The 11365-nt window shown below is 50.1% G+C and overlaps 1 protein-coding gene across 1 annotated transcript; it reads left to right on the plus strand.

The window, feature by feature from the left end:
* Nucleotides 1-4: 4 nt before the first annotated feature.
* Nucleotides 5-10758, plus strand: naa15a (N-alpha-acetyltransferase 15, NatA auxiliary subunit a). Its single transcript, XM_023818364.2, has 20 exons — nucleotides 5-261; nucleotides 2824-2908; nucleotides 3107-3211; nucleotides 3520-3677; nucleotides 4192-4326; nucleotides 4440-4593; nucleotides 4700-4819; nucleotides 5540-5635; nucleotides 6000-6106; nucleotides 6349-6421; nucleotides 6741-6910; nucleotides 7228-7380; nucleotides 7805-7933; nucleotides 8046-8259; nucleotides 8341-8534; nucleotides 8627-8735; nucleotides 8917-9015; nucleotides 9098-9241; nucleotides 9330-9427; nucleotides 9794-10758. Exons 1-20 carry the CDS (start codon nucleotides 214-216, stop codon nucleotides 9992-9994), a joined length of 2592 nt encoding a protein of 863 aa, XP_023674132.1. The 5' UTR covers nucleotides 5-213; the 3' UTR covers nucleotides 9995-10758.
* The last annotated feature ends 607 nt before the right edge of the window (nucleotides 10759-11365 follow it).

An 11365-nucleotide genomic window follows, 5' to 3' on the forward strand; every position in this document is an offset into this window, starting at 1 on the left:
GCGTGCGCAGACGCCAGCTTGACCCGGAGGAGAAGCGCATCGGCCATTTTGGGCAGAAGGGGGCTTTCTCTCACCACGTGAAAAAGGATAGCCCAAAAGGGTGTTTTTTTAGGAAATAGCGACAAGACAAGGGGCTCGAACAAAGGAATAGAGATACACACCGGTCTTATTCACATGTGCTGAGAGGAAGGGAACGCTGGTAATAGGAACAAAATGCCAACTCTGCCGCCTAAGGAGAACGCTCTCTTTAAGAGGATCCTGGTGAGTCGTTAGCTAGCCGCTAGCTTGGCGGCGCGGCTCCCGACAGCTTCCCTCCGCAGTTCTCGCTCCTCCGCCCGGCCCCGGTCCAGGCGGCGCAAAATGCTGACAGCAGCTGCGCAGAATCTCGGCGTGCGGGCCTCTCGCCGGCCGCCGCTGGAGCCCATCCCCGCGGTGCTGCGAGCTGGCCTAACGTGTGGACGCCTTTGGCCCCGTTGAGTCGGGTCCCGTGGCGGCGTTGCTTCCTATCCCCTCTCCCCCTTCGAGGATGTTAGCCTTGCGTAGACCCGGCCGGTGCGAGAAGCGCCGTGGTGGGGGGCCACCCTAAGTCACGCTTTGAGGCCGGCATACGTCCTGTCAAGGCGCCAGGCGCTCCGTAGCTCTGGGCCACGTACTGACGCCCGGTGCTTTCCGTCCTGACCCGCAGCCGGGCTCCCCCACCGTTCTGGCTGGAGTCGCTCTTGAGCGGCGGGTTCCGGGCGCCTGGCCTGCCGGTTAGAGTTTACCGGTACCGGGCGATGACCGAGTGGAGAACAGGCTAATCCGACCTTCGGCGAGCCCACAGCGGGCACGGTAAAGCGGCCGGCGCGCGCTGCGCTCGTGTGACTGGACCGCACTGTTACTTTGCTAGTCACTTTGCTCTATTTTTATTAGCTGCTGTTTTAGCATTTGTTTGGGTAATTTGGTGCTGCCTCCCGGGCCTGCTTTTTTGCATGCTAAATCATGCCGTTTTAAAGATTGATTGCTTGTAAGTGTCGGGCGGACCGAAGTCGAGTCTTGTCGATTAAACAGCCTGCAACTGAACTGGATGATGAGGATTCTTATTAATAATAAAAGTACTGCGCCCGACAGTGATGACCCTTGTAAATCTGACTCATTTTATTAATTCTGACTATCACTGAAACAATTTCCTAGCATAAATGCAGGATTTATTCCCGCATGGTCGGAATGAACGCTGCAACAGACACAGCGCAGTGTAAAGTCGTTTTGTTGTACCAGGATTGTACGGTTTTATAGCTATTTAATCAGACTCCTGTTTGGGGGCGCGTGTAAATGCACTGATCTGCTTGCGTATTACTCTTTTCCCATTGGTAGTGTTGGAAACGCACTTAAGCGCTTCTGTTTAGGAGACTTTCCTTAGGGCAGGACCCCTCTGAATTAAAAATGGCAACAGCCTGGTCACAAGTCCAGTTCCTGAAACTCTACACCTCGGAGCTGCTCTGACAGTGATGAGGTGCAGTGCTGTTAACCAGTCCCACCCCATAACTGTCCCCTTCTTAAACTCGGTGACACAGCTGGTCCGATCACCAGGCCCAGCGCAGTTGTGTGGGACCGACTGGTTCTGGTTTATGACTGAAACCCATGTGTGCTGTCATTTTCTAACATTCAGACCAGCTGTTCATTAGAAGCTGTGTATTTTGTTTACGGAGTAGAAATAAATTGAATTATTTGTTGCATTTTGGTGTTTGATTTGTCCTGAAGAAGTAGTCTAGCAGTGGGGATTTGAGACATTTACCACAGTGCGCTTTCAAACCGCTTAGTAAGGCAGAGTATATCGGAGACTCCTAGTTTAGTTCCTGTAGAGTGAGATAAAGCAGTGAAGGGTTCCTCTTGTTCCTGTTGCTTTTTGGGCCATTTTGCGGTCTCTTAAATGGCAGCACTAAATGTCAGTCTAGTGGGCCTCCAAATGAATTGTACCTGATCAGATGTTCCCAGTAACTAGCAGTAATGTGATGCCACAGAAAAGTGTGGCTTGTGACTCATTTACAACTCATACTCCTAAGCAAATGGGTCGGTATAAGTTACTGTGTGGAGTAGAGCAGAACTGGGTTCTAGGGCTGCGTTCCAGGTGCATTCTGGGATGCAGGACATTGTTTCTGTTTAATCGATTCATCTTGCTGCTTTGGAGATGGATGGGCTAGTAATGTGGAGTACTAGGGTGGTGGCTGTTTAATCGGTTTGTATACTGAGCTTGTATTAAGTTATGAATGAAATATTGCAGAAACTTGAAATATCGGGTAAAAAGATGCTCATTTATGTAAGCTTTGTTGTTTGGGGTAGTATTGGCTTGTGTGATATTGGTAACCGTTACTGGGACCTCTCGTAGCTGCCTTGCATTCAAAACGATCGCTCGTCATGTAAGTATGAAGGAACCCGAAGCTAGACTAACAGCTTCTGAGGAATGTGATTGGAAATCAATTTCAGAGTGTTTCAGTCCTGCTAACTTGGATGCTTTTAATGCAAGAATTTCGATTTGCATCCGGCAGGGTTGTCTAAAAAAAAAAAAAAAAAAAAAAATCCAGATAGAGAAGGTTTAATGGCAGCATGTAATTAATGGGATGTTTGGCTGGTATCATGGCAACCGCCATTCTGTAATTAACCTAAGGGTTTAATTTTAAATAAGTGTTGGGTTTCTGATCTATCTCTACAGGTTGTTAATGGGTTGGAAATACAATGAAAACCTGATGAATCCTCTGCCCCCACCCCCACCCCCCCTCCCAGATATGCTTAATTTGCATTGTTCCCAAAGCTGTTTCGCTAATTTGATGAACTGTGCTTTTGCAGAGATGCTACGAACACAAGCAGTACAGAAATGGCCTGAAATTCTGCAAACAGATCCTCTCTAACCCTAAGTTCGCCGAACATGGAGGTAAGGCGAGTCCCGATAGCGGTTTTAATTTGTGGTTCTGTTTAGCTTTCTGCTTGCTGGCTGATAGCCTCATCTCCACTGTTTAAGGGAAATGGTCTTCCTGTCTCAGATTTATCAGGGAGTCCCATATGCCGGCGGTGGTTTTCACTGCCTCTGCACAGGCGTTTCCTCACACACTCTCTCTGTCTCTCTAACCAGAAACATTAGCGATGAAGGGACTGACGCTGAACTGCTTGGGAAAGAAGGACGAAGCGTACGACCTGGTCCGGCGGGGTCTGCGCAACGACCTCAAGAGTCATGTCTGTATCCTTTTGCGGTCTTTTGCCCCCGGGGCGGGGGGGGGTGATGAGGAGCAGGTAGCTGGCAGCCCAGCAAGTGAAGCCCTCCTCGATTTATCCCGGGAACGTCGTTGACTCCCATAAATTCAGGAGGAACAATTGCGCAAATGTTACAAGTACCTGCTGAGCCAGTTCCAGGGTAACAGCAAGTCCAATATGGCTGATATAGTGTGAGCTGTGAGGCCTCGGCAGCCCTTATTTCCATGACCCCCCCCCCCCCCCGATCCGGCGTGCACACACGTGTCCGTGCTCCTTAACGGCTTCACTCCCAAGGCTGGCACGTGTACGGCTTGCTTCAGAGGTCAGACAAGAAGTACGACGAGGCCATCAAATGCTACAGAAATGCACTGAAGTGGGACAAGGACAATCTCCAGATCCTGAGGGACCTGTCGCTGCTGCAGATCCAGATGCGGGACCTGGAGGGCTACAGGGTGAGTGCAGCCGCCGCTCGTAGCTGCTCCCGGCTCCGCCGGCTGCTTTACTGTATGCATACGTCTAACATATCATCACAGGGTTTTCGAATTAAGTTCTGTGTTTAGTTTTACTATTGACTGATGCACAAGAGTGATTCAGTCTAACCTTATAAAATCATGGAACTCTGAATCTCTGGTTTGATGGTAACAATGTGTACTCACTAATGAGTGGGATCCAAAACGATTTTGTTGGCCAACCTTAATATGTTAGTGTGGTAAACTGATTCATAGTCTCTCAAGTGGTTGACGAACACACTTTGAGCATATTTTAAATTTGGTGAAACAGATGTGACCTTAAGGTAGTGGACAAACATTTGTTCCCTGTACTATTGCAATACTGTAGAACACTAATTATCAGAGACGTGAAAAACAAAAGAATTTGTCTCCTCGCCCACTGTTGTGCTGCGTCTGACTCAGAGAGCGCGGTGAGAAATGCAGGCCTTTGACCGCGCTGCTCGCCTGCTCCCTACAGGAAACCAGGTACCAGCTGCTTCAGCTCAGGCCTGCTCAGCGGGCCTCGTGGATTGGCTATGCAATAGCATATCACCTGCTGGAGGACTACGAGATGGCCGCGAAGATCATAGAGGAATTCCGCAAGACGCAACAGGTGACGCCGAATGCTTGGTCAAGCTTCAGTCTGTCCCAACAACGCATGGGAGAGTTTTCCCAGTGGCGCTGAGAGCATCGATGCCCGTTCTGATTGCATTTCTTCCTCCCCAGACTTCTCCGGATAAGGTAGACTACGAGTATAGTGAGCTTCTGCTGTACCAGAACCAGGTCCTCAGAGAAGCAGGACTGCACAAAGAAGCCCTCGAGCACCTCGCCACATACGAGAAGCAGATTTGTGACAAGTTGGCCGTCGACGAGATGAAAGGTTCGTACCGGGGAGGAGGGGGGGGGTTGAGGAGGAGTTGTGTCTGCTTGTGATCATCGTGAAACAAAGATTCTGTCTGGCGTTAACTACACTGTCCGCTCCGCAGGGGATCTGCTGATCCAACTGGACCGTCTGGACGAGGCTACTGAGGTATACCGACAGCTGCTGGAAAGGAACCCCGAGAACTGGTCCTACTATCGCGGCTTGGAGAAGGCACTAAAACCGGGTACGTCTGGAACGGTCTGCTCGCCGGAGACGCTGGGAAGGCGTCATGTTATGGGTCCTCTCAGGTCAGGTGTCAGGAAAAGCTCTCCTTAAGAGCTTGGTCATTGTCCCCGACCCCCGTGACAGCCGTGACCACACAGCCGGGGGCTCTAATAGGTGCCACCGGGATGCACAGGTGTTTGGGTTCAGAAAAGGGGAAAATTTGCTGAATATGTACAGAGGAGTGTCTGGGTCTGTTTGGCGACGTGTAGGACAGTTACGGCGCATATAGGCAGTTCTTGAGTGGCGTAAGTATTCCGTTCCACAAACCTTTACGTAAGTCAAACTTTCAAGGCACCTTATAGCAAAAAAAAAGAAAAAAAACGCGTCCAAAAATATACTTGTAATGTGTACTAATGGGCACATTAAATACTTGAAAGGATTAAATACTTGAAAGGATTAAATTGCCTTTTTTGGTAGCGTTTGTTAGGTCGGTTTAACGTAAATTCCAAGCGGCCCGTACATACATCACATCCTTCCGCCAGGTGTCATGGTGGGGAGATAAATGCCTGCCTGTGTCTGTCTGGCGACAGCTGGGATGGGGGGCACATATGGCCACATCCCATAATGCCTCATCCGTGCGGCCCACAAGGCACGAGGCCCCAGATTTAGCTTTCGACGTATATGTTCTGCAGCATGGCGATGGCCGTGTGAAAATGACCCCCCCCCCCTGTCTTTGCAGCCAGTGTCGAGGAGAAACAAAAAATGTATGAAGACACATGGGATAAATACCCCAAAGCACTAGTGCCAAGAAGACTTCCGCTCAACTTCCTAGCAGGTCGGTGTGGTTTCTCATTCAGCTGGGCTGGTTCTGCTCGTAGCTCATTTTGTGGCCTCGTAACTGAACAAATATGTGGATGGTTGTAACTTAAATGAGCAGTAAAGTTTCATATTCATTTATACTAATCTGTTGCACTTGCCGGTTCTGTATGTCTGTGCATTTTAAATTTCCAGTGTGCATTGTCTGTAAAGGTGTGACCTTATTTTTGATTCGACTGCTGTTGTTCTTAATTGCACTGTCAGTAATGTTGCATAATGCCAGTTGTTGTGTAAATGGTGGTAACTGCATTTACAGTGGTATTAGTCACAGATGTTTGGGATATACACTAGTTATCAACATATGTTGTTTTTTTCCTTCTTAGGTGAAAAGTTTAGGGAATGTTTGGACCGATATCTAAGAATGAACTTCAGTAAGGGCTGTCCTCCTGTTTTCACCACACTGAAGTCCCTTTATAAAGACAAGGATAAGGTTAGAGGCTCTCATCATGTTCTCATAATGAAGATTCCGGAACTGTCTTCCTCGTTCCTCCGTAGGGGCTTCTGTCATATTAATAGGCCACTGGCTGTGTTAATATTCTGTTGTAACGTGGACACTTGACACTAAATCTCTCCAATAATGTTTGGTTCAATTAAGCAAAGACAGATTGCATATCTTTGGATGCGTATTTAACTTAACTGCCCAGGTAACCGGCGTCTCCTTTGTTCCTGCAGGTGTCAATAATCGAAGAATTAGTTGTTGGTTATGAAACATCTTTAAATAGCTGCCGTATGTTCAGTCAGGATGGTAAGTGTTTCCACACAGTCTAAACCAGACTTTCCCAACCTGGTCATGGGGACCCCTGGACAAATCGTCTCGATTCTACTGGGAGGGAGCAAAAATGTGGACCGTCTTGGGATCCCCGAGGACCGGGTTGAGAAACACTGGCTGTAACACTGTCTAGACCAGTGCTGATTATGACTCCATGAAAGTACGTCGCTGTGTCCGGTGGCTTTTAAGTGGATGTAATAAACGTGAATTCATTCCGCTGTCGGGTTCACCTCTCCATTATAGCAGCATCTGTGAACGTCTTGAGACGAGTCTCTCTGCTCCTTTCCCCTTTCAGACGACGGGAAGGAGGAGCCACCCACCACGCTGCTTTGGGTTCAGTACTTTCTGGCTCAGCACTACGACCAGATCGGCCAGCAGAGTTCGGCCCTGGAGTATATTAACACCGCCATCGATAGCACGCCCACGCTCATTGAGCTCTTCCTCATCAAAGCCAAAATCTACAAGGTAGGAGCGCCTGCACAGGCCTCGTGCTCCTGCATAACGTCCCCGTCACTCGCCCCCGTCACTGTCCGGATGGGCACTGTGAGTGCATGTGTCTACGTGCTATGGGGGGTAATCGCTCATGGCGATTCTCTTACACTCTGCCCTCTACGAACCAGTAACAGCTCTTCAAGGAATTCAGCTAGGCATTGACACGTAGAAGCTGTCAGTTACTTCTGGGTCAGGGCTAAGTAGCTGGACGTCTAGGTCCCGCCCCTGAGCCACATCGGTACTGTGAAGACAACATCCCGCTCTCTCTCTCTCTCTTGCTTTGATCACAGCACGCCGGTAACATCCGTGAGGCCGTGCGGTGGATGGACGAGGCCCAGGCTCTGGACACGGCCGACCGCTTCATCAACTCCAAGTGCGCCAAGTACATGCTGAAGGCGGGCATGGTGAAGGAGGCAGAGGAAATGTGCTCCAAGTTCACGCGGGTGAGGGGGCGTTACTCTGGGGGGAGAGGCAGGTCCTCGTAGAGAAGGTCCAGCGTTGGGTCTCTTCAGCGATTATTAAGGCAGAGAACTTTTAATCTCTTCTAGCCGGTAAAATAGAGTTTTCTGGTATTTTGTGACTGCAAAAATAATCCATATTAGCCAGTATTAAATGTCAACCTAGTCCTGAAATGACAAAGGAGCGGCACTCGAAATTTCAGGTTCAGGAAGTAAAAATCCAGACCAAGATTTTGTTTCAGCCAACCAGTTGAGTATAAAGTCACATTCACAGAGTACTCAACTGGTTGGTTGAAACAAAATCTTGGTCTGGATTTTTGCTTCCTGGACTTGAAATTTCTACCTCCGCAAAGGAACCCTCCTGTCTGAAAGGGCGAGTTAAATGCTGTAATTGAACATTTCCCCGCAGGAGGGCGCATCTGCCGTGGAGAACCTGAATGAGATGCAGTGCATGTGGTTCCAGACTGAGTGTGCGCTGGCCTACAAGGCCATGAACAAGTACGGCGAGGCGCTCAAGAAGTGCCACGAGATCGAGAGGGTAGGCAGTCGCCACACAGTCTAGACCAGTGTCTCCCAACACGGTCCTCGGGAACCCCGAGGACCCGCCATCACACGGACCTTTCCCAAACTCTCCAATTCTGCCCGCCCAGCACTTCGTGGAGATCACGGATGACCAGTTTGACTTCCACACATACTGCATGAGGAAGATGACCCTACGCTCCTATGTGGACCTGCTGAAGCTGGAGGACGTGCTCCGCATGCACCCATTTTACTACAAGGCCTCGCGGACGGCCATCGAGATTTACATCGCCCTGCACGACCACCCGCTGACCGACGAGAACAAGGAGCTGGCAGCCGACACAGGTGTGTGTCTGCGGAGGTCGGGGATGGGGCTGGACCGGGTCTTGTTACCTGATGGACTAACCAGTGTCTCTCTCTCTCCAGCGAACCTTTCGGACAAGGAGCTCAAGAAGATGCGGAACAAGCAGAGGCGAGCGCAGAAGAAGGCGCAGCTGGAGGAGGAGAAGAAGAACGCGGAGAAGGAGAAACAGCTGAAGAACCAGAAGAAGAAGAAGGAGGACGACGACGAGGAGATCGGCGGCCCCAAGGAGGAGCTCATCCCTGAGAAACTGGCTAGGGTGTGCTTGGGGACACTGGCAGAGTGCTGGGGGGGGGGACACTGGTTAAGCTGCAGAGCTTTGCTGAAGTTGTGTGTTCTCTGACAAAACAGGTAGACAATCCACTGGAGGAAGCAGTGAAGTTCCTTACTCCGCTGAAAACTCTGGTGAAGAATAAAATAGAGACGCATCTCCTGGCATTTGAGATCTACTTCAGAAAAGGTGAGTGGCTAGCATTTGGGGGGTAGGGGGGTCGTCACCAAAACAATACGAGTCTTAGGCCAAAGTGGGAGGGAGTTTCACAGACTAAAATAACTGATTATGATCTCCATTCGGTTGAAGGAACAATCCGATACGGACAAGGTGTGGTAACTTGAGCATGGTATCAATTTGTGCCCCGCAGAGAAGTTCCTGTTGATGTTGCAGTCCGTGAAAAGAGCTTTCTCCATCGATAAAGACCATCCGTGGCTCCACCAGTGTGTCGTCCGCTTCTTCAAAGCAGGTAGGCCTTTGTACCGCCACCCCCCCTGCGGCTCTGGGTCCGCATGGCGGTCAGCTGGTTCACCGCTGCTCTCCGCTTGCAGTTTCTGAGAGCAAGGGTCTGGCGGTGCCGGTGAGCACCGTGCTGAAGCGGGAGATCTCCCAGCTGTTCGGCGAGAGCAACCCCAAGCGTTTCAACGAGGCGTCCCTCAACAAGCACTCTGACTCCATCTCACACAGGCTGGCAGGTCTTTGGATCGTCTTCCACACTTTTCTGGTCTTTCTCGTCAGCCAGTCAAGAGCCTTGGCTCTAAAACGGCAAATTCTCCCACACAGCTGCCAAAATGATGTTCTACCTGGACTCGTCGACGGAGAAGAAGGCCATCGAGCTGGCCATCGCCCTGGACGAGTCGCTCAGCAACCGGACCATTCAGGTACAGCATCCATACCTTGTATAGATGGACCCTCAACACCACTCGAACTATGCTTAAGGCAGGAGGTGTATCAGTGGGTTAGTGTGTGTGATGTCACCATTAGGTCCCTGAACAAGGCCCTTGACCCCCAGTTGATCCAGGGATTGGCTGACTCTGCCTTATCTGTAAGCCACTTTGGATAAAATAATGTGCAATAAATGATGCCCAGACAAACGCAGGGGTATCGGAATCCTGTGTGGAGACTCGGTGGCACGCGAACTTGCCCTTGTGGCTTTCAGGTTGTGGCTCCTGCTCCTCCTTCGCCTCCGAGGTATTTTAGCTTCCCGGCCCGCCCCCACTTCCTGTCCGTCTCCCCTCCCCTTGCAGATCTGCACGGACGTGCTGGCGAACCTCCGCGATGGCAGCCTGGGTGACGGCAAGCCGGTGGCGGAGGCCTACAGGACGGACTGTCACAAGATCTTCCCTTACGCCCTGGCCTTCATGCCGCCCGGCTACGAGGAGAACATGAAGATCGCCGTGAATGGCGACGCGTGCGGAGAGCCCGAGGAGCTGGCCAATGATATGTGAGGGGGAGGCGGGGAGGGTGCGGAGCAGGGCGGCGGTGGTGGTGGTGAGAGGGGGGGTGGCTGGGGCAAGGTGACTGCGGTTCGAGTTCCTCGGTGGCTGGGGAGGGGTCATTGTCACACATCCTCTGCGAGGCTGCGATCTGGACTGGACGCGATGGCATTGTATTCGAGAAGAGAGAGACAATAAAATGGCCATTTTACTTTTTTTTTTAAAAAGGAGAAAAAAAACTCAATGACTACTCTCTAACTAAAAATAAACTGTGTAAACAGAAGGAACAGGTGTGCAGGCAATGAGCAGGTTTTTCTGATGGAGTCGACCCAGGTTTCTTTTGTCAAGCATGGTAGTACATATATGCTTCCCATATTTTTAATGTTATTTAATTTATAAAAGAGTTGTATAAAAAAGAAAAAAAAAGAGGTAATGGTTCTGACAGCAGTGCGGGTCCGTGCCAAAACAGAAACACTGAACTCAGGGCATAGCATTGAAATGGAGATGGATTGTACCTGGGGAAGGAGATTCACACCACGCTGGATCCATGGTGCGGTTCGGCGTGATACGGACACCTTGAAGAGAAGGACGTCTCCCGGGAGACTGAGGTCAAAGGTTACCTGGAGTGCAGCAAGGTTGACAACTGTGTGCGCTTGAATTTTTTTTTTTTTCCTTCACCCCCCCACACCCCCTTTTCTTCGAAATGTGAAGGGTGGGCCACTGTAAAACAAAGCTGCATCTTTGTAAAGAAATAAATTTTTTTTTTTGTCGCCGTATGGTGAGGTTCTACCCTCTCGGTTACCCTAAGGCCCATGCGGATCACTGCCGTGGTTCTACCCTCTCGGTTACCCTAAGGCCCATGCGGATCGCTGCCGTGGTTCTACCCTCTCGGTTACCCTAAGGCCCATGCGGATCGCTGCCGTGGTTCTACCCTCTCGGTTACCCTAAGGCCCATGCGGATCGCTGCCGTGGTTCTACCCTTTCGGTTACCCTAAGGCCCATGCGGATCGCTGCCGTTTCCAGATGGAAGCATGACTAGGTCACCCTGGACTGTAAATACACAGACCTGTACACACCAATAGAGAAAATAATGCATCATTTGCATCAATGATCAGCTCTTCATTTTCACGGTAGTTCCACCACCCACCTCTCCCACCCCCAAAAGGCTCTAAAATATAGCATTTGCTGCCTTACCCAGTTACATAAAGATGTCTGCACATTAACTCATTGATAGCTGTCCTACACCCATCTGTGGGATTCCCCCCTTCAGTTTGTAAATTCTCTACTTTGTACCTTTTCATGAAAAGCAGTCTAAATCCTCCCGATCAGTTAATTTCCTTTTTATTTGTTTTAAAAAAAATAAAAACAATTGCCTTTGTTTCC

Source organism: Paramormyrops kingsleyae, chromosome 12 (assembly GCF_048594095.1).
Source record: "Paramormyrops kingsleyae isolate MSU_618 chromosome 12, PKINGS_0.4, whole genome shotgun sequence".
Classification (NCBI taxonomy): domain Eukaryota; kingdom Metazoa; phylum Chordata; class Actinopteri; order Osteoglossiformes; family Mormyridae; genus Paramormyrops; species Paramormyrops kingsleyae.

Excerpts from the sequence above, each read along its gene's own strand:
- naa15a (XM_023818364.2), top strand. The coding sequence starts at position 214 with ATGCCAACTCTGCCGCCTAAGGAGAACGCTCTCTTTAAGAGGATCCTG. Across the intron at positions 4,594-4,699 it reads GGCCGTCGACGAGATGAAAG|GGGATCTGCTGATCCAACTG; the intron begins GTTCGTACCGGG and ends TCCGCTCCGCAG. Across the intron at positions 9,016-9,097 it reads CGTCCGCTTCTTCAAAGCAG|TTTCTGAGAGCAAGGGTCTG; the intron begins GTAGGCCTTTGT and ends CTCCGCTTGCAG.